At 44.8% G+C, this 27,061-nt stretch overlaps 1 protein-coding gene and 1 non-coding gene across 4 annotated transcripts in view; both read right to left on the bottom strand.

Annotated features, from left to right (window-relative positions):
- Positions 1-27,061, bottom strand: part of Mov10l1 (Mov10 like RISC complex RNA helicase 1) — a 72,262-nt gene that overhangs the window by 18,844 nt on the left and 26,357 nt on the right. For 2 of the 3 annotated variants that reach the window (XM_006521556.1, NM_031260.2), the window contains exons 14-22: positions 24,888-24,946; positions 24,114-24,409; positions 18,060-18,159; positions 15,870-16,048; positions 14,999-15,145; positions 14,187-14,308; positions 12,597-12,696; positions 11,478-11,642; positions 9,673-9,846 (exon numbers count right to left, since the gene is read on the bottom strand). In XM_006521556.1, the coding sequence (XP_006521619.1) occupies positions 9,673-9,846; positions 11,478-11,642; positions 12,597-12,696; positions 14,187-14,308; positions 14,999-15,145; positions 15,870-16,048; positions 18,060-18,159; positions 24,114-24,409; positions 24,888-24,946 (1,342 nt within the window). The remainder of the gene's footprint in view (positions 1-9,672; positions 9,847-11,477; positions 11,643-12,596; positions 12,697-14,186; positions 14,309-14,998; positions 15,146-15,869; positions 16,049-18,059; positions 18,160-24,113; positions 24,410-24,887; positions 24,947-27,061) is intronic. The other variant, XM_006521557.1, reaches the window with a different exon arrangement.
- Gm23737 lies at positions 16,930-17,088 on the bottom strand. Its single transcript, XR_003951730.1, has one exon. It is a non-coding gene; the product is annotated as a U1 spliceosomal RNA (small nuclear RNA).

The raw sequence follows: 27,061 nt of genomic DNA, 5'->3' as shown, positions 1-27,061 counted from the left end.
GGTCAGGATGGATGATTGTTTTGATGTGTTCTTGGATTCGGTTAGCGAGAATTTTATTGAGTATTTTTGCATCGATATTCATAAGGGAAATTGGTCTGAAGTTCTCTATCTTTGTTGGATCTTTTTGTGGTTTAGGTATCAGAGTAATTGTGGCTTCATAGAATGAGCTGGGTAGAGTACCTTCTACTTCTATTTTGTGGAATAGTTTGTGCAGAACTGGAATTAGATCTTCTTTGAAGGTCTGATAGAACTCTGCACTAAACCCATCTGGTCCTGGGCTTTTTTTGGTTGGGAGACCATTAATGACTGCTTCTATTTCTTTAGGGAATATGGGATTGTTTAGATCGTTAACTTGATCCTGGTTAAACTTTGGTACCTGGTATCTGTATAGAAATTTGTCCATTTCGTCCAGGTTTTCCAGTTTTGTTGAGTATAGCCTTTTGTAGAAGGATCTGATGGTGTTTGGGATTTCTTCAGGGTTTGTTGTTATGTCTCCCTTTTCATTTCTGATTTTGTTAATTAGGATGCTGTCCCTGTGCCCTCTAGTGAGTCTGGCTAAGGGTTTATCTATCTTGTTGATTTTCTCAAAGAACTAGTTCCTCGTTTGGTTGATTCTTTGAATAGTTCTTTTTGTTTCCACTTGGTTGATTTCGCCCCTGAGTTTGATTATTTCCTGCCGTCTACTCCTCTTGGGTGAATTTGCTTCCTTTTTTTCTAGAGCTTTTAGGTGTGTTGTCAAGCTGCTAGTGTGTGCTCTCTCTAGTTTCTTTTTGGAGGCACTCAGAGCTATGAGTTTCCCTCCTAAAAATGCTTTCATTGTGTCCCATAGGTTTGGGTATGTTGTGGCTTCATTTTCATTAAACTCTAAAAAGTCTTTAATTTCTTTCTTTATTCCTTCCTTGACCAAGGTATCATTGAGAAGAGTGTTGTTCATTTTCCACGTGAATGTTGGTTTTCCATTATTTATGCTGTTATTGAAGATCAGCCTTATTCCATGGTGGTCTGATAGGATGCATGGGACGATTTCAATATTTTTGTATCTCTTGAGGCCTGTTTTGTGACCAATTATATGGTCAATTTTGGAGAAGGTACCATGAGGTGCTGAGAAGAAGGTATATCCTTTTGTTTTAGGATAAAATGTTCTGTAGATATCTGTTAAGTCCATTTGTTTCATCACTTCTGTTAGTTTCACCATGTCCCTGTTTAGTTTCTGCTTCCACGATCTGTCCATTGATGAAAGTGGTGTGTTGAAGTCTCCCACTATTATTGTGTGAGGTTCAATATGTGCTTTGAGCTTTACTAAAGTGTCTAATGAATGTGGCTGCCCTTGCATTTGGAGCATAGATATTCAGAACTGAGAGTTCCTCTTGGAGGATTTTACCTTTGATAAGTATGAAGTGTCCCTCCTTGTCTTTTTTGATAACTTTGGGTTGGAAGTCAATTTTATTTGATATTAGAATGGCTACTCCAGCTTGTTTCTTCAGACCATTTGCTTGGAAAATTGTTTTCCAGCCTTTCACTCTGAGGTAGTGTCTGTCTTTTTCCCTGAGATGGGTTTCCTGTAAGCAGCAGAATGTTGGGTCCTGTTTATGTAGCCAGTCTGTTAGTCTATGTCTTTTTATTGGGGAATTGAGTCCATTGATATTAAGAGATATTAAGGAAAAAATTGTTGCTTCCTATTATTTTTGTTTTTTGAGTTGGCATTCTGTTTTTGTGGCTGTCTTCTTTTTGGTTTGTTGAAGGATTACTTTCTCGCTTTTTCTAGGGCATGGTTTCCGTCCTTGTATTGTTTTTTTTTTTCTGTTATTATCCTTTGAAGGGCTGGATTCGTGGAAAGATAATGTGTGAATGTGGTTTTGTCGTGGAAAACTTTGGTTTCTCCACCTATGGTAATTGAGAGTTTGGCTGGGTATAGTAGCCTGGGCTGGCATTTGTGTTCTCTTAGGGTCTATATAACATCTGTCCAGGATCTTCTGGCTTTCATAGTCTCTAGTGAAAAGTCTGGTGTAATTCTGATAGGCCTGCCTTTATATTTTACTTGACCTCTTTCCCTTACTGCTTTTAATATTCTATCTTTATTTAGTGCATTTGTTGTTCTGATTATTTTGTGTCGGGAGGAATTTCTTTTCTGGTCCAGTCTATTTGGAGTTCTGTAGGCTTCTTGTATGTTCATGGGCATCTCTTTCTTTAGGTTTGGGAAGTTTTCGTCTATAATTTTGTTGAAGATATTTGCTGGCCCTTTAAGTTGAAAATCTTCATTCTCATCTACTCCTATTATTCGTAGGTTTGGTCTTCTCATTGTGTCCTGGATTTCCTGGATGTTTTGAGTTAGGATCTTTTTGCATTTTGTATTTTCTTTGATTGTTGTGCCGATATTCTCTATGGAATCTTCTGCACCTGAGATTCTCTCTTCCATCTCTTGTATTCCGTTGCTGATGCTTGCATCTATGGTTCCAGATTTCTTTCCTAGGTTTTCTATCTCCAGTGTTGCCTCACTTTGGGTTTTCTTTATAGTGTCTACTTCCCTTTTTAGGTCTTGGATGGTTTTATTCAATTCCATCATCTGTTTGGTCATGTTTTCTTGCAATACTTTTAAGGGATTTTTGTGCTTCCTCTTTAAGGTCTTCTACCTGTTTAGCAGTGTTCTCCTGTATTTCTTTAAGTGAGTTATTAAAGTCCTTCTTGATGTCCTCTACCATCATCATGAGATATGCTTTTAAATCCGGGTCTAGTTTTTCGGGTGTGTTGGGGTGCCCAGGACTGGGTGGGGTAGGAGTGCTGCGTTCTGATGATGGTGAGTGGTCTTGGTTTTTGTTAGTAAGATTCTTACGTTTGCCTTTCGCCATTTGGTAATCTCTGGAGTTAGTTGTTGTAGTTGTCTCTGGTTAGATCTTGTTCCTCAGGTGTTTATGTTAGCCTCTATCAGCAGACCTGGGAGACTAGCTCTCTCCTGAGTTTCAGTGTTCAGAGTACTCTCTGCAGGTAGGCTCTCCTCTTGCAGGGAAGGTGCCCAGATATCTAGTGTTCAAACCTGCCTCCTGGCAGAAGTTGTGATCCACTCACAGAGGTCTTAAGATCTCGTGGAGGGTCTTGTGGGTAGCTGGCGGGTGTCAGCCGACTCTGCGCGCTAGCTACCCCGGTGCTGGCGGGACCGGAAGGGACTTGTGCCCCTGATCAGGCTGGGTTTTCTGCTTCCCTAATTAATGCAGTCTCAGGTCCTGTGTGATTGGATTGGAGCAGATGCTGTGTTCCACTCACCAGAGGTCTTAAAATCCCGTGGCGGGTCTTGTGGGTAGCTGGCGGGTGTCCGCCGACTCTGTGCCCTAGCTATACTGGTGCTGGCCGGACCGGAAGGGACTTGTGCCCCTGATCAAGCCGGATTTTCTGCTTCCTAATTAATGCAGTCTCAGGTCCCGTGCGATTGGATTGGAGCAGACACTGTGTTCCACTCACCAGAGGTCTTAAGATCCTGTGGCATGTCTTGTGGGTAGCTGGCGGGTGTCCGCCGACTCTGTGCCCTAGCCACCCCGGTGCTGGCCAGACCAGAAGGGACTTGTGTTTTTGGTTTTTCAAGACAGGGTTTCTCTGTGTAGCCCTGGCTGTCCTGGAACTCACTCTGTAGACCAGGCTGGCCTTGAACTCAGAAATCCACCTGCCTCTGTCTCCCAAGCATTGGTATTAAAGGCGAGAGCCACCATTGCCCAACTAGGAACAAATATTCTAAAACCACTGAGCCAGGGCCTGGAGAGATGGCTCAGTGGTTAAGAGCACTGACTATTCTTCCAGAGGTCCTGAGTTCAAATCCCAGCAACCACATGGTGGCTCACAACCATGTGGACTTAATTTTTCTTTACCTTTATTTATATTTAATAAAAGAGTGAGCTGATTTGACTAAACTGGATTAAATATGACATTGCTGCTTTTAAGAAAAACCTAAAATAAAATACAATGACTGGCCAGACATGGAGGCAAAGCCCTTTAATCCCAGCACTTGGAAGTCAGAAGCAGACGGATCTCTGAGAGTTTGAGGCCAGCCTGCTCTACAGGAGTGAGTTAAGCACAGCCAGAGTTACATGGTAAAACCTTTGTCTCAAACAAACACACAAAATACAATGAATAAAAATGACATTCAGAGATGGCTCAGCGGTTAAGAGCACTAACTGCTTTTCTAGAGGTCCTGAGTTCAATTCCCAGCAACCACATGGTGGCTCACAACCATCTGTAATGGGTTCTGATGCCCTCTTCTGGTGTGTCTGAAGACAGCTTCAGTGTACTCATATACATAAAATAAATAAATCAATCTTTGAAAAAATATTAAAAAAAAAAGAAATTCAAAGCCACCCCCAGCAATGAATTACAAAAGACACTTTCTCAAAACACCCAAAGCAAGCAAACAAAAGGCCCTAACAAAAATAGAAATAGCCAGGTCTGGTGGTAGACTACTTTAGTCATGGTACTCAGGAGCTGGAGACAAGGATAGCTCAGTGAGATCAAGGACAGTTCTTTCCAGACCAGCCAGAGAGCCCACACACATAAGGATACTCTATCCAAAGAGATACCAACCAACCAACCAACCAACCAAACAACAACCAACCAACCAAACAACAACCAACCAACCAGCCAGCCAAAAACAAAAAACAAAACAAAACAACCCCCCCCCCAAAAAAAAACCCCAAAGCAAAACCAAACCAAAAACCCCTAACCTGTTAATTTAATTAGGCCTTAAGAAAAGAACTTGTCAGATATGGTAGCTCAAGTCTATAATCAAAACACTTGGAAGGTAGAGCAGGAGGATGCAAAATTCAAAGTCAGTTTTGGTTACTGAGTCAGCTCTGTGTCATGAGATCATACACACACACACACACACACACACACACACAAACACACAGTATATGGCATGGGGAAGGAATGAAGAGATGAAGCAGAACTGGCCTGGGATATAGCAGCCTGAACCTGCATCCTTATTAAAACAGAAGGTACAAAGATTTAAAAAAAAAAAAAAAAACTAGTAGGAATTGCTGGTTAGGGGACTTCAAACTCCCAAAACAACACAGCCTATTTCTGTTGCCCACAGTTGCCTCACAGAGGTTGAAGGTAAGTCCCTATTGCTGAAGACAAGATATACTTTGGACACAGGACTTGTAGGATTCAGGCCAGCTTCCCAGGGCTAATGAGGTTATGGCCCTTGGAGGAGAACCTACTTGATCAGCACAATTCCTCATACATTCTCAATGTTCTCTCCACTCATCAGAGAAGCTTCCCTTCGCAGTACAGACAGTTACGGCAGACTTCAAATGCTCAAAACTCAGTTAACTACTGGTCACGGGGTGCCCAGTCTCAGTGGGAACACATACGACACAGCTCATGCACATAACGTTAGCTCAGGAGACATCGTGGAAGACTGGGCTGGAAGACTGCAGGAGCCAGAGGACCAGAAAGTCTGCTGTGGGGTCATGTCTTCTAGAAATGATAGGGAAGCTATGTCCATGGTAACTCAGCAATATGGATGTCTAAACAAGACCTAAAAAAATGTCACCACAAGTCAAGCTTTTGTGGAAGAGGAAACCTCACTAGATCCCACCCTCGAGAAAGAACAACAGGCAACTTAAGGACTGCTGATAGTGGGAGAATTAGGATGAGCCCCCTAATTGGTTATCCAATTCCAAGTGTCAGCCTGAAATCATACACATACAAGCAACACTAAACTGGCTCAGCAGGTTATATTTATCTATTTATACATGTATGAAACAGTAACAAGAAAAGAGGCCATGACCTTGAGAGGGAGCAAGGGGGTGCATGGAAAAGGTGGGTGAGGGGAGAAAGGGAAGAAATGATGTAATTATATTTTAATTTAAAAAATGGTAAAATAAGAGATAAGTAAACTCAGGTAGCAAGGAGGAGTGACTGAAGACAAAAACTGAAGAGGGAGAGCTGGGCCACTTGTGTGGTTTCTTAGTTGCAGCAGAGGATGAGGAGCTGCGGCAGGAATGAAGCGACAGAGGTTTTAGGTTCCTGTGGCGCCTTACTGTCCCTGCTCAGCACTGCTACTAAAGCAAAGAGCAGCACAGCTCAAGGGGGCTGTGCATAATCTACACTGTGGTTTCTTCACTGACACTTCCTTGTGGCAGAGACCACAGCTTCCTTTGGGCATGTTTTGTGGAATCTGGAGTGTTTAGTCCTATCCTAAGCATGCCATAAAACACCTGACAAATTCTGTCTGGTCCATCCAAAGCACAAGTGGGCACGAGGATATTCTGTCTCCTGTGAGCAGAGGAAGCCAAGCATGCAGTGAACAAGGGCCAGGCCTGCCAGCAACACTGCAGCCAATTCACATAGGGATGTGGTCCTTTCTACTCAAACTCGGTGTGGACCACACTCCCTGCTAGACAGACTGCCTTGTCCCTCTTATGTTCTGAGGGCCTAGGAAGGAACTTAGCAAATAATGTGACATTTAGAAACTACTGAAATGGGGTCTGGAGAGATGGCTCAGTGATTAAGAGCACTGGCTGCTCTTCCAGAAGTACTGAGTTCAATTCCCAGCAACCACATGGTGGCTCACAACCATCTGTAATGGGTTTTGATGCCCTCTTCTGGTGTTGTCTGAAGAGAGCAATGGTGTACTCATATATAATAAATAAATCTTTTTTTAAAAAAACTACTGAAATGTGGCTAAATTAATTGTAGTGATCTCTGATGATTCTCCACCATCTCTACGTCCACTGGAGTATAAGATGGACTTTCTCACAAAATCAGGGATCTGCCCTCCACAGCTTCCAGGTCTCACTTTCTTCTCAGCACTTCCAGTGATCTATCCAGATCATCCTATCCAGCTACTCCCCAGTGACACAGCTCGATGCAGTCTGCGTGGCTGGCCCTGCTGACCCTCACAACTGCAGACTACACAGACGAGCAAGACTGCCCACCTCTTATTGCTGTATGATCTCTGGGAACTCTGCCTACCTGATGCAGACCCACCAGTTTAAAGTGTCCAGAGAAGCCAGGTGTGGGGCTTCCACATGTACTCCTAGCACTAAGGAAACTGAGTTCAAGGTCAGTTTGGGCTGGCAAAGGCAGAGGATGTGACTCAGTATGTAGAACACTTGCCACACATGCATGAAGTTCTTGGTTTGATCTCCAGCACTGGATAAGCCAGGTATGGTGCTTCATGCATATAAACTTAGGACTTGGAGGCAGAAAGAATGGGACCACAATCTGAAGGTCATTCTGAGTTATATGTCAAGTTCAAGGCAAACCTGGTACACATGAGACCCTGTCTCAAAAGGCAAACAAAGCAAACCAAAACACAATACAACCAAACCCCTGCCCCTGAGAAACTGGTGAGGTCTTACCTGGGCCAAGTAAAGGCCCTGGTCCACAGGCACTGCCTCCCTCTCCCAGAATGTGTGTTCCCTGACCTCCGTACACGACTTCCAGGTTGCCATAGTCTCCCAGGCCCAATGGTGATCAAATATATATTCCCACCAGTTTCCCAGTGACTGAGAGGCACTTTCCTCTTAAATACTCTCTATTAGATGGAACATGGTAGTGCATGTCTTTAGTCCCAGTACTCAGGAGGCAGAGGCAGGTGGATCTCTGTGTGCTCAGTGCCAGGCTAGTCTACAAACGGGTTCTAGGCAGTCAGAGCTACACAGTAAAATCCTGGGTGAAAAAACTCCCTATATCTCCTGGTATTTTTGGACTATGTTCCACCAACTTGTACCTTTATTGTCAACTACAGATGCATGCACACACACACAGAGGCACACATGCACACATACACATACACACACACACACACACACACAGAGGCACACATGCACACATACACATACACACACACACACAGAGGCACACATGCACATATACACACACACACAGAGGCACACATGCACACATACACATACACACACACACACACACACACACAGAGGCACACATGCACGTGCACACACACACCCTACACATTTTGTCTATGTGGTACTGAAGACTGAACCCAGGGTCTTATTCATGGTGCATTTTTAACACAGAACACACCCTGGAGATGTCCATTTCCTCTGACTCTGTCGTATGCTCTGTAACATACCAAGCTAATGATTCCTTGTCTGGTTCTTTTCAGCAATATTAAAAACTGAATTTAGGGCTATAGGCATTTTCTTTTATAAAACATTTTGAACTGGCAGTAAAACTGTCATAAAAAGCCTGTGCTGATTTTTCTTTTGCTTTGTTTTTGTTTTTAAAGTCAGGGTTTCTTCTTTGTGTAGCCCTGGCTGTCCTGAAACTCATTCTGTAGATCAGGCTGGCCTTGAACTCAGAAATATGTCTGCCTCTGACTGCCTCTGTCATGAGTGCTGGGATTAAAGGTGTGCACACCGCTATCTGGCGCACCTGTGGTGATTTTTTAGAAATGAGACTATATTAAACATATAGGTTAATTTGGGAAGAACTGACATCTACGACCTTGAACCTCTGTTCATGAGCACACCTTCATGTGCTCAAACAGAGCTTTTCGCCTTTGCTGCACAGTAGCACTGGATATACCTCACAGGCTCATTGCTGGGCACACTAGAAAGCCCTTCGACTCTAACTGACATTTGTCTTTCCTGATGTTCCGGAAGCTTCTGAGAAGGGCACTCCTGGGGAAGCACCGCCCAGCAGGGCGGGTTAAGCACTGACAAACAGGCTTAGTTAGAGAGGGTGCTTCAGAGCCACCAGCACACACTTCTTCAAGAACTTCTAACAGATCCACATACCTTATTTTTCTAAAGATTTAGAGAGAAACTGAGGCAGGACTGTTCTTGGAAGACCAGGCTATGGGAGAAAAGGGCTAATAGACACCATCTTCCCTTCTGGGTGTGACACCAATTCTAGATCCTAACTCCAGTCCTCTCCTTTTGGGAGGATGAATGTAAAACTCGATCTCTGGTTCTGACAACCAAATTCATCATACAAACTGCTTTTAGAGAATATCTGCACTTACTCTAGCTGTAAGCATCTACACCCCACTCTGTAAGGTCCTGTAGGAAGGAGACTTGGCTGTGTCATCCCCGACTTCTGGATCTGGGGTTCAGTGCCTGGCTGACTGGTTCTTGTGGGCTCTCAATAGATTCTGATTCTGACAGTGGGGCCAGCACTGTTGGGACACCAGACCTTGGTGCCTTACATTTATGTGTGCTTGTATGCGTATGGTAATGCAAGGGCTCATGGAGGCTAAGAGCAGTTACAGGTGCTCGTATGCCACCTGATGTGAGTGTTGGGAATTTAACTGAAGTGTGCAAGAGTGAGACACATCCCTAACCACCGAGCCATCTCCTTTCTAATCCACACTTTGAGCTCCTAGATACTGGCCTGGGTCTCCTGTTGGAATCCAGTATTTGTCTAATATAAGTGTCAAGGGTGCTGGCCAACAATACCCACTCTCAAGTCCTTTCTGCATGGAATCTTTGTCAGGAGAGCTCAGCAGCTCCCCTTCTTGCCCCTTACACTTGAGAGATCAGCACCCGTCTTCCCCACCCCCAGGTTCCTAGGGAATGCTTGGCTAATAATGTAGTACAGACAGGGGGCACACAGTATTGAGAAGTACACAGGATGGTCTTTGAGCCAAACTGCCTCCTCTTCCTTTTCCTTCTTTTATCACCTGATGCAAGAAGTACTCGGTAGACACGGCAGACTTACCCTCACTCCATGGAAGATGAGAGGGAAGCCTTTTCTGGGCAGCTTCTCCCAGCCCAGCAGTGAAGTCACTACTTTGGGATCAGCACAGACCTCAAGCTCCCTATGGTAGAACAGGCGTGAGGGCAGTGCCAGCAGAGCCGAGTGGGACCTGTAGTTCTTCACAAGCTTTGTGACCTGTGGAGAAGAGGTAGGCATAGGCTCACAGAGTCAAAGCCATACAGTTCCTGTCCACATTATGCCCCTGTTGTCCTTGCAAAGCTGACCACCTTAATGCTGACTCCATGGGGCAGCCTCCTGCTCCTGCCTGGTTCTCACTCTTAACTTGACATCTGATGCCAGGACAAGTTTCAGATGACTCTCAACCATCAAAGAGGGATGAAGGCCTCTTCTGTGAGTCATCTTGGTCCTGACGGTTGAGCGTCTCTGCACGGATGCCTTTTAATGAAGCCCTGACTTAGTGCTGGAGGCAGAGTAAGAGCTGTTGTAACAGCCCCTGCATATCTTTGGTTATGAGGACAGCACCATTATGAGGAACATGCAGTTCACCTCTAACTGCTTGGAAAGCTGGTGCAATACAAGCAAGCCTCTGCACTTGTTCCTGGCTGTGATGGTCAAATGTCACTGGAATCACTGAGGAAACACAGCTCTGGGCTACTGTTGAAGGTTTCTAAAGAGATTTATTAAGATGGGACGCCTCTGACTGTGGGTGACACAGACTCATGGGGGAAGTCCTGGACTAAATAAAAAGGGACATGGAGGAAGCCAGATGGGCACCAGCACTCATGCCTTTCTCTGCTTCCTCATGACAGATGCCTCATGCTACCATGCCTTCTCTGAAACGTCATATTATCTCCTCAAATGGTGAGCCCAGACAAAATCTTTACCCTGAAAATACCTGACAGTTGTCCTCTAGGCAATTCTGTTAGAGCAACTGACGTATAATAGCAATTATACTGGCAAAATGCCTGCTAGCCCCAGGACAGTAATTATATTTTATTCCGAAAAGGAGAACGTGACCCCCTGTGAAGAGTCACACCAGCTAAGAATAGTACAGAGAACAAGGGAAAGACTGGGAAGCCATTTCTTTTTCAACAAAGAAACTTTATGTTTCAAAGTGCACGGGAGATGGGTGAGGATTTATCTCCTATGCCGCACAGTTCTTGGGCATCCTCTCTGACCCAACAGACACCGTGCTGCATGTCATCCTGGCCTACGTGCATTCCGTTCCACCCTTGCAGTGGTCTAGTCTGATGGTTTCCCTGAGCTCTCAACTTAGGGCCAGAAGCTATGCTCAACTACACGAGCACCTTAGAGCAGCAGACTACAGGAAACAGTCTCTCCAGGTCTCAGGGCCAGGCCTTCTCTCCCTTCACATGAAGTTACACGCTATCTCCTGCTTTCCTACATTCATGGAGTAAGGCAGATTTAACTTCTTTTATCCCACTCTCCCAGCATCTGCACCGAAGCTGCCTGGCATCCTCTGATCCAAACGGCAGCCCCTACAGGACAGGAAGAGCAGGTGAAGTGCCCCAGGAGCTGCCTGTAAGTGAGGAAGCCGGGAGTCCTGCTCACCTCCCTGCCCAGATGTCCTGGGTCCCTCTGCTGAGCATGCTTCGTAAAGTGAGGAAAGCAAGGGGCGAGTGGGGGTTTGTGGAGGCCTCCTGTGCAGAGGTCTTATGACTCATGGGCAAGGAGAGGTGGGTGAGAGCAGGGTGGCAGAGGCCCTGCTGGCCTGGCCTCAGCACTGTCTGCCCCAGCAAATCTCTGCTCTTCTGTTTGTGTGACAAGCAGAGTCTGGAACTCACCAACAATGGGTTATATGCACCGCAAGCGCCAAAGGCATTTTCGTCTCTCAGGTACGCTGGTCTGGACATCAGCCTCTCCAACATGGACACATTCAACCCATAGGCCATGGCCAGCCTGGACTTGATGACTGGGCCGAGCTGCATGGGGTCTCCAGCAAGCACGATCTACAGCATATACAAGGATGCTGGATTAGTGGGGAGCAGACGGACAGGCAGGCGTCTCTGAATAGGTTTGGGGTAGGCCTGTGCAGGCGCTGGGGTGGGAGGGCTGTATACTCTGGTTATGTGGAATAAGCAGAGGCAGGGAAAACACAGTAAACACAGCTGGAATGACAATGGCCTAGACACAGAAGTGGGATAGAAAATGACTTGAGACTTAGGCTCCTCCACTAAGCAGTCACTGCCAGTTTTTATCACTCCTAGGAGGCAGAAGTCAAGCTATTTCTCAATGGAGCAAAAGTTTCAGGGATACAGCCTGTTTTCTGGAATTTTCTGCTGTTCCTGACCTTAGGAAACTACCCTTGGCCTTTTTCCCAGAAGGCCTTACACACACCGACACCGTGCTGCCCACTCTCTTTAGTATTCTAATTAGACCAGTCCCTCTTCACTCCGTAGTCCCTCCAAAGAGTACTTGTTTCATTGTGCCTAGTGACTGAAAGGAGGGATGCCAGGTGACCTCTCAGCTGGGGTACAGAGAGAAACATTCTCTAAGATAGTAATCCACGCCACCGTACAAAGTACCAGAGAAGCTCGGATGGGGATCTGCCAGGAACACACAGAGTTGGAGGGGCCGGGGGTCTGAGTGAGAAGCTCTAAGAAGCATAATGGGAAGGACAGTCAGACCCTAGCAAAGCATGAGGCCAGTCCTCTTCTCTCTGCCATGGGGGGGGGGGGACCCCAAACTAGACACTTCAGCTGTTGACTCTGATGTTGTGTCCCCTGTGTCCCTATGGCTACAACTGCTCTTAGCTTCTGCTCACACGTGAGTAAACAGTAACTAGCAGGCTCTTTCTCCCCAGATTCTCAGGGTCCCAGTACTTTCACTTGACCCCTCTAAGGCTGTGACCGTCACCAGGAGAAAACAGTAAGAGAGAAACACACTTAAGACACAGGCCTTACCTGGCCATTGATGTCTGAAATCAGTCCCAAAGGAATAAGGCATTCTGGCTCACTTGCCTGTCCTGCCTCGTCCACAAATACATGTGTGAAGTATCCAACTCTACAGAGAGAAACGTCTCATGGTTAATTCCATCATATTTAGCAACTGCTTCCTAACACATACTGGCAAAGCTCTGTTCCAGGGTGTTCAGATCATAGTGGAGCCCTCCAGGGAAGACAAGACTAAAGGGTACAGGTACCACGTGACCAGGGGTCACAGCCACTGCAGGTGCTAGGACACTCCTATGAATCCCTGTTAGCACTACTGCTCTGGCAGCAGCATGTGTACTGTTTTGAAGGACATGAAGGTCCCGGGACGGTGGGAGGCTGGGTATGAACAAAGCCTGAGAGCCTCCTTGTAGCTTAGAGGTCTGCACTGTATCCCTTGCCTGGCTTAGACCTATACCCTCCCAGTCCAGCAGTCTCTTAGCCACATGCGGCTCTTGAGTACCTTACAGTAGCTGCTCTGATTAAGAAAATGTAGACTGTCTCATTAACGATTTCATACAAAATAAAATGACATTGTGGGGCCAGCAAGATGGATCAGAGTGTAAGGCACCTACCACCAGGCCTGAGGACCTAAATTCCATCCCATGGTGGAAGGAAGGAACCAAGTCCCTCAAGGTGTCTCCTCACCTTTATTTATACTTACTTACGTTCAAAATAAAATGAAAATGTTAAAACGATTATATTCCTACTTTAAAAATAAATAAAATGGGTAACTAAAGAATATGAAATAATCTGCAACCTGTATGTGGCCCTCCCTGCTCAGATGCCTAGAGTCCAAGCCAGAGAAGGAGGCCCCTGTGGGCCTGAGCAGCCATCCTTACAGCTGCAGAGCTGTCTGCCCTAGGATCTCAGAAGTTGGGGCTCACCCTCAGTGGCCCTTGCTCCTCCACTCCTTCCCCTGCCTGCCCTGTGCTGTCTCCTCTGCTTACCAAGCTTGCAGCTTCCCCTGCTCACTTCTAGTGTATTGGTATGAAGCTTCCTCACTTCTTTTCTGCTTCTTTTCTGCTCTTGGGACATGTCCCTGGGGACCTCTTTCTGGTCCTCAGACCCCCACAGTCCCCTGAATCACCAGTGCCATCACTGCTTCATCTTCTTGGCACCTGAGCTGCCCTACCCAGGACTAACTTCACAGAACCCAGCTCTTTCCTACATGGTCTGCCTCCACTGATCCTTTAAGCTATTCGGTCAGTGAACATCTAGCCTTGGGAGTTAGGCCTCTTCTTATAGCTTGTGTCTCCATCATTGTTGCCTGCCAGGCCTCAACTCTGAGGTCTCCTCTGTGTAAGCATGCTCAGGGCTCTCTTACCACATCTTTACATGCTGCCAGCCCACTGCTTGTCCATTCCACTGCTGAGCCCTTGGGTCTCATCAGTAAGCCTGTTTATGCAGAAAAGATGCTCCCATTGCCCTGTCACTCCTACACAATGGCTGACACTTCCCACCACTAATCACTCTCCATCTGGTCAGCTTCTTCTGAGGTAACTGAGGGAGGATGCAAACTGTCTGGGTGACTCTGGTCCTCAAACAACATCTGGTGCTTACCTCACTCCTATTTGGTAAAACAGTCCTGCACTGCTACATGTAGTGATTATTATCCTGAAGCGTGAGGCTCTCCAGATATCTTCTCCATCTCTGCAATACGGTTTGATGGCATCAATAATAGTCTGGGGCAAAGAGGTTCGAGTTAGAAGCACTTCCTTAAAGTGGACAAAAAGCAAGGCTGGGAGGAATTCTACAAAGTAGTCTTGCTCTGTTGCTACTTCTCAGTGATGATGAATCATTCATGATTACTTAAATTAAAATGGTCCACGCTTTACAGACTCTGAGGGCAAGACTACACTACACTACACTCAACTATACTACACTATACTATAATATTATCCTTTACGGCTGCCCAGAAAACAATTCAATGTATTTAATATATTTAATATATTTTAATATACCTAATATATTTTCTAGTCACAACTTCTTTTTTTGAGCAATATTTTATTCAAAAGCAAACTAGGGTCCTATAATTTTCCAAAAGAGACAGCTGTAATCAAATCAGTAAAACAGGACTGAAAAGGAACTGGAATACAGCTGAAGAAATGAATGAAAGCATAGCATCAAAATTTAACAAACTTGGAATGTCCACAAAAGTATTGTTAATTCAGAGAGAGGGTGAGAATTATAATAAAATATTCAAGAATAAGAGCCCACTGTGTAGCTGAGTTGTATCACAATACAGAGCAATTTTTCCATACAACTTTTATGATCATTTGGTGTCTGCCCAGCTATTGCCTCCTGCTCAAACCTGCCCACTTGGTACTCTCCATGGAAGGATTCCCGGTGCCCACTCCATGCCTGGGGCTCACCTCTTCAAATCTGCAGGTGGCATTCACCCGGACCATGGCAGCTGGCTTCAGCACCTTGCTCTCATGAAGTCGCAAACACACAAGGTCAGCAGCACTGTTGGAAGGAGCGCAGACCAAAATCCGACTGTCCGGCAAAGCATAATGTACCTTCATTAAGAAATTAGAGACCAGGAATCTTAGCCATTATTGTCAGAGCGTGGAAACCCTGAAGCTATCTATGTCTAACACACGGACTCCTTGATTGGGATGGAGGGGCAGAGCCAGGTTTGATGATAATCTCTGAGCATCCCTACAATGTCAAAGTGACCACTCCGCCTCACTACCCACAGATGAGACGTGGAAGGTTCCATACCCTCTACCCACACATACACACAGATAAAGAAAGAATGCAGGGCTATCCAAAGCCTTGTATGTGCTATATCCCAGATCCACGACCCATAACCCTCCACACCTCCACAGACACCTCCACAGACAACACCAACATCCCAAGCCCGGCTTGCAGTATAGCACAAAGCACTCATGGTTGCTTGCTGGTCCAGAATGACACCGTAGCACCATAGCCAGGGTTTTCATAGACTTAGTGGCAACTACAGAAGGAGATGCCGACAGCTGCTGCACTGTGGTGGCCTCAGGCCCTGCCCAGGCAGCTTCTGCAGTAAAGCCTCCCAGCAGAGTCAAAGGGTTACTATTCTAGGAAAGAAGCCCTCTTACACTTACAAACTTAAAATCCTAGCACAGAAATAGACAATGTTGTACGCTAAATCTTTCTCAAGTTCTCCACTAACGTCTCTGAAGTTTAAACGGATACTTTTCCAGACACAAGCACTTAAGCACAGCACAGACCCACAGCAACCAGCCCCACCCTCCTCACCTGCAAAACAGCCTCGATTATAGTCACAGTCTTTCCAGTTCCCGGAGGTCCAAAAAGGATATATGGGAGAGGCCGGCAGTCGCCACTCAGGATCCTCCTCACGGCCAGCTTTTGGTTTTCATTGAGCACTGGGTTGAAGAACTCCTTATCTCGTGCTTTTGGGATCTGGATTTCATCCACTGCATTTCAAGTGGAAAGACAGCCTAGTCAGAGGCACAGAGCTTGGCATGACACTTCATGAGATGCCAGAAAGGTCAAACAGAACCTGACCATGTCAACAACTTTCAGTGTGACAGGAGAACACGTTCCAGAAACATCTGACAGTGGTTTTTGAGGCAAAGTCAGGAAAAGTAACTTAGCTTTCTAATAGAGGGAAAGGCATTTATAGCTCCAGCATCACCTAAAATAGTACACACAGGGTGGGTATTTATTTATTTATTTATTTATACACTGTCGCTGTCTTCAGACACACCAGAGGAGGGCATCAGATCTCATTACAGATGGTTGTGAGCCACCATGTGGTTGCTGGGAATTGAACTCAGGACCTCTGGAAGAGCAGCCAGTGCTCTTAACCACTGAGCCATCTCTCCAGCTCCCCCGCCCCCATACAAGGTTTCAAAAACTTTTTTTGCTGGTGATTTAAATTTGTTCTAAAAGACAGCATACAAAACAGAAGCAGTGAGTTTCATGGTAGCACCTTCATGCGCACTTGGTCTTGGCTGACTTTCCCCAGCCCAGTCCCCCCCCACACTTCTGCTGCTCCCCTTCTTCTCCCTCCCTCCCCTCCCCCCACATTCTGCTTTTATGTCACAGGTTTTCTCTAATCGGCTTTTCTTTCTCCCGATGCCCCCTCATCCTTTCTCATAGTTAGTACCCTTTTCTATCTTTATGTCGTATATACCCCCCCCACACACACACACACGTCTAATATTTAAGATTTAAATGTGAGAGACGAGCACTTGGTACTTGGCTTCCCAAGCTTAGGAAACAATCATTTTCATTCTACAATTTTCCTGAAAAGGGCCACAATTTCATTTTCCTTTCTTTTTCTTTTTTGTAAAAGGGGAGAGCGTGAACGCAGTCCTCCACTACCACAGATTATGCAGTTTCCCACATTTGGGGAAATCGCAGGGGTCAGCACATCTGGAGTGCAATGGATAAAACTCACCCTGGGAAAACCATCTTTGTGATCATGGTATCGCCCCTGCCAGGTAAGTATTTTCTCTGGCTTAATACAATTCCACTGTGTATGTGTATTACACTTTATCCATTTGTCTGCTCATGGACATCTGGGCTGGTGCCAACAGGAAGTATGGATCTGCAAATATTTCTTGTATATTGACGTAGATTTCTTGGGGGTAAATATCCAGTAGTATAGCTGGACAATATAGTATTTCCTCTAAGTTTTTTTGAAAAGGATCTATTTTATATGTATGAGTGTTTGCCTGCATGTATGTCTATATACCACATGTATGCAGTGCCTACAGAGGCCAGAAGAAGGTGTCAGATCCACTGGAAGTAAAGTTGCAGATGGTTGTGGGTACTAGGAACTGAACCTGGGTCCTCTGGATAACTGAGCCATCTCTCCAGCCCTACTTTTAGTTTTTACTTTTAAAACTTTGGGGATAGATTAATAGCAGTAAATATGGGTTCTCTATCGGCACTGTTTGCCTGCCTTCTTGATAGTAGCCTCTCTGACTGGGGTGAGATAGAATTTTGAAGAGTTTTAATCTGTATTTTTCTGATGGCTAAGGACATTGAACACCTTTTAAAATGTTTACTTGATATTTGTGTTTGTCAGTTAAAGGTGTTGATGCCCGTCAGGTGTGCTGACCTCTGCCTATAGTTCTTGCTACTGAGGCTATGTGAGGCATCACTTGAGTCCATGAATTTAAGACCAGCCTAGGTGTTTTTGCAAGACTCTGAGTAAAATATACAAAGTATACAACAATGTAAGAGCATACATAACAAGAATACACAACCTTAAGTGTTTTCTAAAGTATCTAATCTAAACCATCAAGACATCCCTCGCTCGGGACCAAGCAGATGAGTCCCCATCCCTCCCTGTGGACAGTGTGCCGGTCACCACTGTCTCACCATCCACAGTGGACTTCTCAAGGCACCTCCTGTCAAATACAGGTTTCTCCACTCTTCTTGTCTGAGCCCATTATACACAAGTACCCAACTCACTAGTCTCTGCAGTGGAGGAAGCCTTCTCTGGCTGGTCCGTGGTACCCACGTGCCTTTCCTCTGTTGTGTGTTTAGTTTGGTCCTTCACTGTTTTCTTGTTCTAGAAATGATCATGAAGAAAGCAGTTACAGCATCAGCTTTGTGTTCAAAAGCTTAAAGAGTAGCATGCACACCTACCAACAACATTCTGCTGTCATATTTAACAATTCTTTGAACAGGTCAAGTCTACCTCTTGAAACATAATTCAAACTCGAGACAGTCAATAAAAACCTGCCCAGAAGTTTATGTTTCTCTCTCAGCTCTTTGAAATATAGAAATGAGTTTTGTCATGACAAAATTGAAACAAAGAGGGTAAGTTTTATTTGATTAATATACATCCCACCTCTTCCGAGACTGGCCTAAGCAGGGAAGGCTGACAACACAGTCTAGAGCTTAGCTCTGGCAGACAACCTTGGGAAGCCCTCTCCCATCAGCACTGAGACCTCTGCTACACAGCATCTCCATACCTTCCTGAGAACACGTAGAACCAGCACTGCCTGTCAATCATGTTCAAAGCCTATGCAAGCACTGGCTTCCCCAGTGTTTTTCCTCATTCCTGTCATATTGGTGCTGTAGAGGACAAGTGGTGTGGCTTTGGTCCACTTGCTAGGCCCTGTAACTGTATTTGTCTGACCACAGTCTAGCAGTCCACTTTACTGTAAGGATGGGTAAGTATTCTTTTTCACAGTTATCTGTGGCCTTTTACACATACACATTATAATATGTATTTCATGTATGTATGAAATCTTTAATCAGATTTTTTAACTTACATGTTAGGATGACTCAGATAAATTGAAAACAATAATAAAATTAGTTGGGATGTCAAGATTGCTTTGAAAGCACAGATTTACAGATTTGTGATGGGAGATAGTTCAGTTGGCAAAATACTTCCCATGTAGGCATGGAAAACTCACATCAAAAGCTAGGCATGTTGACAAAACAATAAAACCAAACAATAACAACTACCAAATGGGCTGCAGAGAGGCAACTGTGTTAGAATTGTCTCAAAGGAGTCCTAAAACCTGAGTCAGCAAGCTAAAGACCAGGAGGGGAGACAGACGGACGGGATGATGCTCTAGACCAAGGCTAAGGAATGCGGACCAGGAGGCTTGCTGCTACAGATGCGAGTTTCAGCAAGATGGCTGCTTGTCTCAAGCAAGGTGCAAGAACAGCCATGTTCCAGTTTGAGTCTGATGGCAGAAGAACCCCTTTACTACAGAAGATGGGGGGGCTGGGAAGTTGGAGGGCCTGTCAGCCTGCTTATCTGTTCAGGCTTCATCTGACTGGCTGCCATCTGCCCAGCAGGGAGGGCGGTCTGCTTTATCAACTTACAAATGTCAGTCTTACCCACAAGATGAGATACACCCAGAATAAGGTTCACAGAGCTTCTGGGCACTCTTTGGCCCAGTTAAGGTAACATGTAAAATTAATTATCACAAGAATATGCCCTTGCCCTCTGGACAGTGCTATGGACTCAAGAGTCACATTTACCATTCTTGATATTTGTATTTGTATTCTGTCCCCAATCCAGCTTATGGTTTAGCATTTTATCCATCTTTTCAAGACACCTTGGGATTTTTATAATCTTGTTGTGTAGCCTGGGCTAAGGTTACAGTTATGCACACCACACATGGTCCCAGTAAGCTCCTGTACACTTTCTCTCGGCTCCTCCTTTTCTGAGATGCAAATAACAAGCACATGAGGCCATCTGAAGCTATTCTGAGTCTGTGCATGTCACTCATTTCAGAAAGAGAACTTAGTGTTTCTAACATTCTTAAGTAACGATTAAATTTATAAACTGAGAGCCAAACACACACACACACACACACACACACACACACACACACACACACACAGTGATTAAGAAGTCGAGAAGCCGGGCGTGGTGGCACACGCCTTTAATCCCAGCACTTGGGGGCAGGGGCAGGCGGATTTCTGAGTTCCGAGGCCAGCCCGGTCTACAGAGTGAGTTCCAGGACAGCCAGGGCTACACAGAGAAATCCTGTCTCAAAGAAAAAAAAAAAAAAAAAAAAAAAAAAGAAGAAGCCGAGAGTATGAAAAGACCTAGAAGCAGTTACTGCTTCCTCCCCCAGCACGCCTGTGTCCCATCAACCTTTGCAAAGGCAAGCCCTTGGCTACCGGCCTCAGGACATCTATGTAACATGTATGTTACCAGCTCTGATGCTTCTTCCCTTTGTCTACATCCTTAAGACACACATCGCACCGACTAGACTTCTGTTGTTCCTGTCTTCCTTCCAGTGTTCTGTCAGGACTTAGGGTTTTATATGGCTGTCACTGTTGTTCTATAGTCACGGCTACCCGTGTGGTCACTTGTCTTTTCATGTGCCACTTTTTACTTTCTGGGAGTAACTGGCCTCTGATTTTTATTTCCTTGACTTCAACACTTGAAGCCCAGCCATCCAGCACAGTGGCACAAGCCTAGAATTTTGATATCCAGGAGGCCGAAGCAGGATGACTGCTTTGTTTTTCAAGACAGGCTGTCAGGCCAGTCCAGCCTCAGACTCACTGTGTGACTGACAACCTGATACAAATCAACAGCCTGGAACTTTTAAGGCTTGCTCTTGCCTGCCCGCCGCCCGTCAGTCTATGAGCACAGTCCTGAGACCATAGCTAGGCTCTCTGGTTGCAGTACTGAGTCAACACTGGGAGGTGTTGCCTTCCAGCCTTGGCCATCTTCTCATAAGCTTACAGACAGAGTAGAAACTTCAGGGAACTCTGTCAGTGCTGGGAGTCTGCTGTCACCTGCTCTCTCCTCAGCACGCTGTCTCCTCAGCTCAAGTGGCTCTCTCCTGGGTTGTTCTCTGCTCTCTAAGTGCTATGTTATACACAGCCCTGTCCACCTCACTTGCTTTCTCTTGCTCAAGAGCAAGTCTTAGTATAGCTGATACCCAATGTCTCAAACTGCTGCTTTATTTATTTTGTAGGAGGTTTTGGAGAGAGTGTTGGGGCCTGAACTCCAGGCCTCCAGTATGCTAGGTCTATCTTCCACTGGAATTATATTTCTAATCCTTTTTTTAAAAAATTTTCATATACTTTCATCTTTAAAAAAATATTTATTTTTATATAAACATTTTACCTCCACGTATGCCTGTGTACCACAGAGTGTATAGTACACGTGGAGGCCTGAAGAGGGAGTCTGCTTTGCTGGAACTGAAACTACAGACAGTTGTTAGCCGCTATGTGGGTGCTGGGAGTCCAACCTGGGTCTTTGGGAAGATGATCTTAGCTCCTGAGCGGTCTCTCCAGCCCCTGTAGGACCATCTTGGTTGACTGACCAATGGCATGCTAGGATTGACTTGAAACTTGGCTAGAAATAGTACTGTGCACTTCTGAGCGCAGCACTCAGCCAGCCAGGAAGCTCACTAAGGAGCTGGAGCTTCTATCCACCCGCCCTACTATCCCTTTCCTCCCGCCCCGTCCCCTTCTCAGGAATCAGGCAACAGAACGAAGCAGGAGCAGGGTGACGAAGGACTCTGAGGCTTACGGATCAAAGTTATCTGTGCTCAATGAACACTTCTATTTTCAGATCAGAATAAAAAGTCTAGAAGGGAATACATTGCTGATGATTTTTAATGGATAACATTTAAAATTTTTCATTTATAGTGTGTCTATGACTGAGTAGTCATCCTGTAACTGTTGTTCTCGATCTGTCTTTTTCTGTCAACTCACTCACTCTGTGTGTGTTGTGTATATATGAATGTGTGTACATGTTTGCATGAGTGTCAATGTGCACATGCCATTGTTGACAATATGTAGGTCAGAGGACAGTCTTGGGTGTCATTCCCCATGGTACACCTTGAGACAGGGCTGCTTTATTGTTCACTGCTGTGGACTACAGGCTGGCTGGCCTCCAAGTGTCCAGGGAGTCTCCTGATACTACTCTCACTGTGTAGGAGTGCTGGAGGACAGTGCACCCCTGTCTAAGGTTTGAACTCAAGTCCTCACTGTTGACCAGCAGTGCTTTACCCACGGAGCCATCATCTCCCTTGGCCTTGCTTCTAAGTGACTGTGTTTAATGCTTGCAGTAAGTGTTGTCATCAGCTTTGTCAGAGTTCATTTTCTGTTAACAGTAGTCAATGATGACTACAGACACTCATAACTGGTCAGAGTGCTGAGAATAAATGAATGTCTGCCCTGTGCAATGTCCAGCCATACATGGGACATCTGTGTCATCACCTCCAAGGCAGTGTCACAGAATACGGAGCAGGAAGGATGTAAGAGCCAGAGGAAAGTGTGACCCCCACGTGGACTCCATTTCTGGCACGAGAAGACATTGCGCTTCCCAGGTCAAAGCAGTTGTGGTACCTGAATAGGACTAGCTGGACAGACTCCACTCCCAGATGATTTGTGCACAGCTAATGGCTGAGGGGAGAGGGAGAGGGAGAGGGAGAGGGAGAGGGAGAGGGAGAGGGAGAGGGAGAGGGAGAGGGAGAGGGAGAGGGAGAGGGAGAGGGAGAGGGAGAGGGAGAGGGAGTTATGTTTTCTTCAGTGGTATAGCAACTGGTAAGATGCTCACACTACTGTGAGTAGACTCTCAATCATGATCCTGTAAGCAACCCTAACAAAAGGTATGGAAGTAGAGGGGATTAACTGGGAAAAGGATAAAGGAGGAGGAGAGGACAGGGTGAGCAATGAGGTATGATTGTGCTCAGAATCTATTATGTATATGTATTAGAGTGCCATGATGAAATCCATTAATATGTATAACTAACACTTATGCTAAAACACTTCACAATAAATCAATTAGAGATTCCAAGCAACAAGAATCCTAACTCTTGCATTCTATACTTATAGAATAGTAAAAGTTTCTAAACACTATATGTAATTTGAAGTTGTATATTATTACACACTGAAGATATTCTCATGAAATCACATTTCAGTAGCACACGATTGCAGTTTGCAAACTCCAAGCTGGCATGGATCATTCTTCATGTCACTAGGAACACAATGATAAATAAAACCACCTCTACTGTATTCACTAAGAGCCCAGTGCACGACTTCCAACACATAGGCACTGAGTTTCCAGTCACAGAATGACGGCATTAGAGAAGTAAAAAATCAAGTGTCTCTGTGACACTGACAGATTATAGATGTTAACATTCTGCTGGCTGTGCATCCTTCCAGACATTTTCTGTGAAGACACAAGCACATGATGGCATCCCCCTACTCCAGTGAATACAAAAGAGTGCAAACATTTTTTTTTTCCACACAGGGTCATACTAACTAGCCCTGGGTGATTTGATCTATAGATCAGGATGGCCTCAAACTCACAAAAAGCCTCCTGTTTCTGACTCCTAAGTGCTGGGATTAAAGAAGTGTACCAACTAAATTCACACTATTTTAATATAATTCAGTAAGACTATACCTTACCATGTCTTAATTTTTCATTGTTTAAATGTAGTATAGCATTCTGGTCTATATATAACTATATGAACTAAATACAGCTTATGACTATTTTATTATTTTTATTGTGTGTGTGTGTATATATATGGATTTGTATGTATGTATGTCTATGTACCATGTGTATACAGTGCATTTCAAGGACAGCAATGGTGCCATATCCTTTGGAACTGGAGTTACAGGCAGCTGTTAGCTGCCACATAAGTGCTGAGAGTCAAATCTGGGTACTCCTGAAGAGTAGCAAGCACTCTTAACACATGAACCATCTCTCCAGCACCCCTCCACACCCACCACTTTTTTTTCTCAAGAAAGGGTTTGTCATTGCAGCCCTGGCTGTCCTGGAACTGACTCTGTAGACCAGGCTGGCCTCTAACTCAGAGATTCAACTGCCTCTGCCTCCTGAGTGCTGGGATTAAAGGTGTAAACTACCACATCTAGCTCTTTTAGTTTTATTTTAACTGAAATTTAGACTATTTGTGAGTAACATTCCTCCTAAAAGTCAAATCAACTGAGAAGTTCATGTTATTTTATCTAAATGTATTAAAGTCATCAGAGCACTACATTGGTGATGGACTGGCTGTCATTTCTGGTTACCTTGGTGATGGGCTGCCCGTCATTTCTGGTGATGTTGGTGATTGACTGGCTGTTATTTCTGGTTACCTTGGTGATGGGCTGCCCGTCATTTCTGGTGACGTTGGTGATGGACTGTCCATCATTTCTGATGATGTTGGTGATGGACTGGCTGTCATTTCTGGTTACCTTGGTCATGGACTGTCCATCATTTCTGGTGATGTTGGTGATGGACTGCCCATCATTTTTGGTGTCCTGTGCAAGGCTCCAATTCCCTGTCACCTGAGGAGACTGTAAAATGATTTCTTCTGGAAATAATACTTTGAAACAAGAAAAAGTGAAAGAACAGATTTATTTTAAAGTATGAAAGAACACTACTTAAATATCTTTACTATAGCTGGTTCTGAAACAGTTCACATTCCATTCTGTTCTGTGGAGATTTCTCCTTTCCTAGTTTTAATATTAAGTATTATTGCATAGACTTTGCAACTAGCCATAACTTATCTCTGTGAGAACAAGGATAAACTACATTACCAGGAGTATAATGCAGAGAGTAATGAACTAACTTTCAGTTATTCAAGTATGCTATCTTTACAGAGCTGAAGTAGTAAAAAAAAAGGGGGGGGTGGTAGTGGTGGAGAAACTACCCAACAGGAAGGTAAATACATGTGCTGTCACATAATTTTAATTCTTACAAATGACCGAAGAACTGAAGAAACTATTTTGCACAACAAATTTCACAAACTCTATAAATGCGCTCTAGGAGGATTTAATGCTACTAATCTCACAGAATGCTACCTTTTACACCCAAATGGATGACCTGCTCAAGTGCATAGTGACACCGTCTGCTTGTGGTCCTGCCAGAAAGAAAACATAAAATAATGAACTTCGTAAGTTTAGAATTTACAAAAACTTGATTATAAATGTTATGATGTGAATGTTCCTTCCAAACTCCAAAACTTAGATGAAATTTGGCATATGTGCTGGTGGTGTATGGTGTATCAACCACCTCTGTGGTAGCTCTGGGACGTGTGCCCTTTAGGAGGTGATTAGGTTGGGGGAATAGCTTTGTTACAAAGTAAGTTTAAACTCCCGCCAGCCCTGGTGGTGTCTGGCCCGCACTCCAGTGCTCCCTTCAGTGCTCCCTTGTCAGTGCTCCCTTGCCATGTTACAATGCAGCTGGGAGGCCCTCACCAAAGCTGCAAAGCCTTCAGAACTGTGAGGATAAGTGAGATAATTTCATTATAAATTATCCAGTTTGTGGTCTCTGTCAGAGCAACAGAAATCAGACAAGATGACTAACTTTCAGCAATTACACACTAACACAACCTTAACAAAGGCTTGTAAATAAAGGACCATGTCAAAGGCCAGGCGTGACAGGGTCATAAAGGCTCCCATGTTCTGCTCCTATGTGAAGGGAAAGTGAAGGACCAAATGGAGCTTTAACTACCTGTATCTACACAACACACCAGGTAATTAGGAAATTTGTAGACAGCTCAGGGATGAGGGTAGCAGGTGCCATCCTTTCTAGAAGAGTAAGGACGCTATTAATTATTTACTGTGTAAAAAGAAAAACAGGTTTCCTGCAAGGTTTCATTCATTTGAAAGTAGGAAAATAACAAAGAATAAAAACCACTTTTCAGTAAAACAAGATTACTAACTCTCCAAAGCACAAAAGAATCGGCTCCAACAAGCAAAGCACAGAAGTTGACTCATGCCTTTTTAGAGACACGTAACAGATTTCTTGAAAACTCAGACAGGGTGGGATACAACATAGATAGGCACCTGACCATTCTCAACTGTTACAGGGTATAGGGTGGATGCTAAGACCACTGTTAGGATCCACGCCTGGGACCGTGTACATGCTCTGGAATCTCTGTAAGGCCCACTGAACCCGTAGAAGCCCTGCTTTTCTCTGTTCTGCAACATAATTGCTTGGAACGATAAACTCCATAGAAAGAGAGATAAGTGGTGCGACAGTAATCCTAGGATTTGGCCAAACTGACTCTAACAGAGAGTTAGATAATGAGAAAAAATTAAGTAGGGATCACATGTGTGTGTGTGTGTGTTTGGGGGGGGGGCACAGGAGAATAAACAGGCTTCCAAAGGAGGGCAGAAATGAGAAAGAAAGGGTCATCAAAACCAACTTCCCAGGTATGAACTAGAGGACGACTGCAAAGATGGACTTCAAGAGGACGACTGCAAAGATGTCAACTGTCTATTTTAGCATCTTAGTACAACATGAAAAGAATCTTGGGGCTGGAGACATGGTTCAGCTGTTTACAGTATTCTCTGCTCTTGTAGAGGACTAGACTTCAGATTCTAGCGTCCATGTTACAACCTGTACCTCCACCTCCAGGAAACATGGTTGCCATCCTCTGTCCTTTGCACACATTTGCCTGCACACCCACACACTCACACGCATACACACATAATCTTTAGAAAACAATCTTTACTATGTCACTGGGGACTAAATGACCAGCAACTGAACTAGAGTGGCAAAGTAACTCAGAGCACTATCCACACAGCACTGAACACGTGAGGCAGAAGAAGGAAGGCCTTCAACGTACGTTCTTCACCTGTAACATGAAAAACTGAAGGAGAAGCAGATGGAGCTGGAAGTAAATACGAAAAAGGAAATACTACAAGATCAGAGCAAAGCTCAGTGGAACAGAAGAACAGCAGAGAAGACCACACCAGTGAAGCCAGAACTGGAGTCTCAGACCAGGTCATTAAAATACAAACTTTTAGGACTGTCAAGATGACTCAGTAAGTAAGAGCACTGACTGATCTTACAGAGGATTAAAATTAGATTTCTAGCACCAAATGGTGACTAAGCAGGCCAGGAAGATGGCTCAGGGGGTAAAGCCACTTGCCACCACATCTGACGACCTGAGTTTAACTCCCAAACCAAGTAAAGACCGAAGAAGACAACTGACTCCACAACATCTTTCCTGACCTCCATGTGCACT

The sequence above is a fragment of the Mus musculus genome, chromosome 15, assembly GCF_000001635.26.
Source record: "Mus musculus strain C57BL/6J chromosome 15, GRCm38.p6 C57BL/6J".
NCBI lineage: Eukaryota > Metazoa > Chordata > Mammalia > Rodentia > Muridae > Mus > Mus musculus.
Note: the sequence above shows the minus strand (reverse complement) of the source record. Positions and strands in the feature narration are given on the sequence as shown.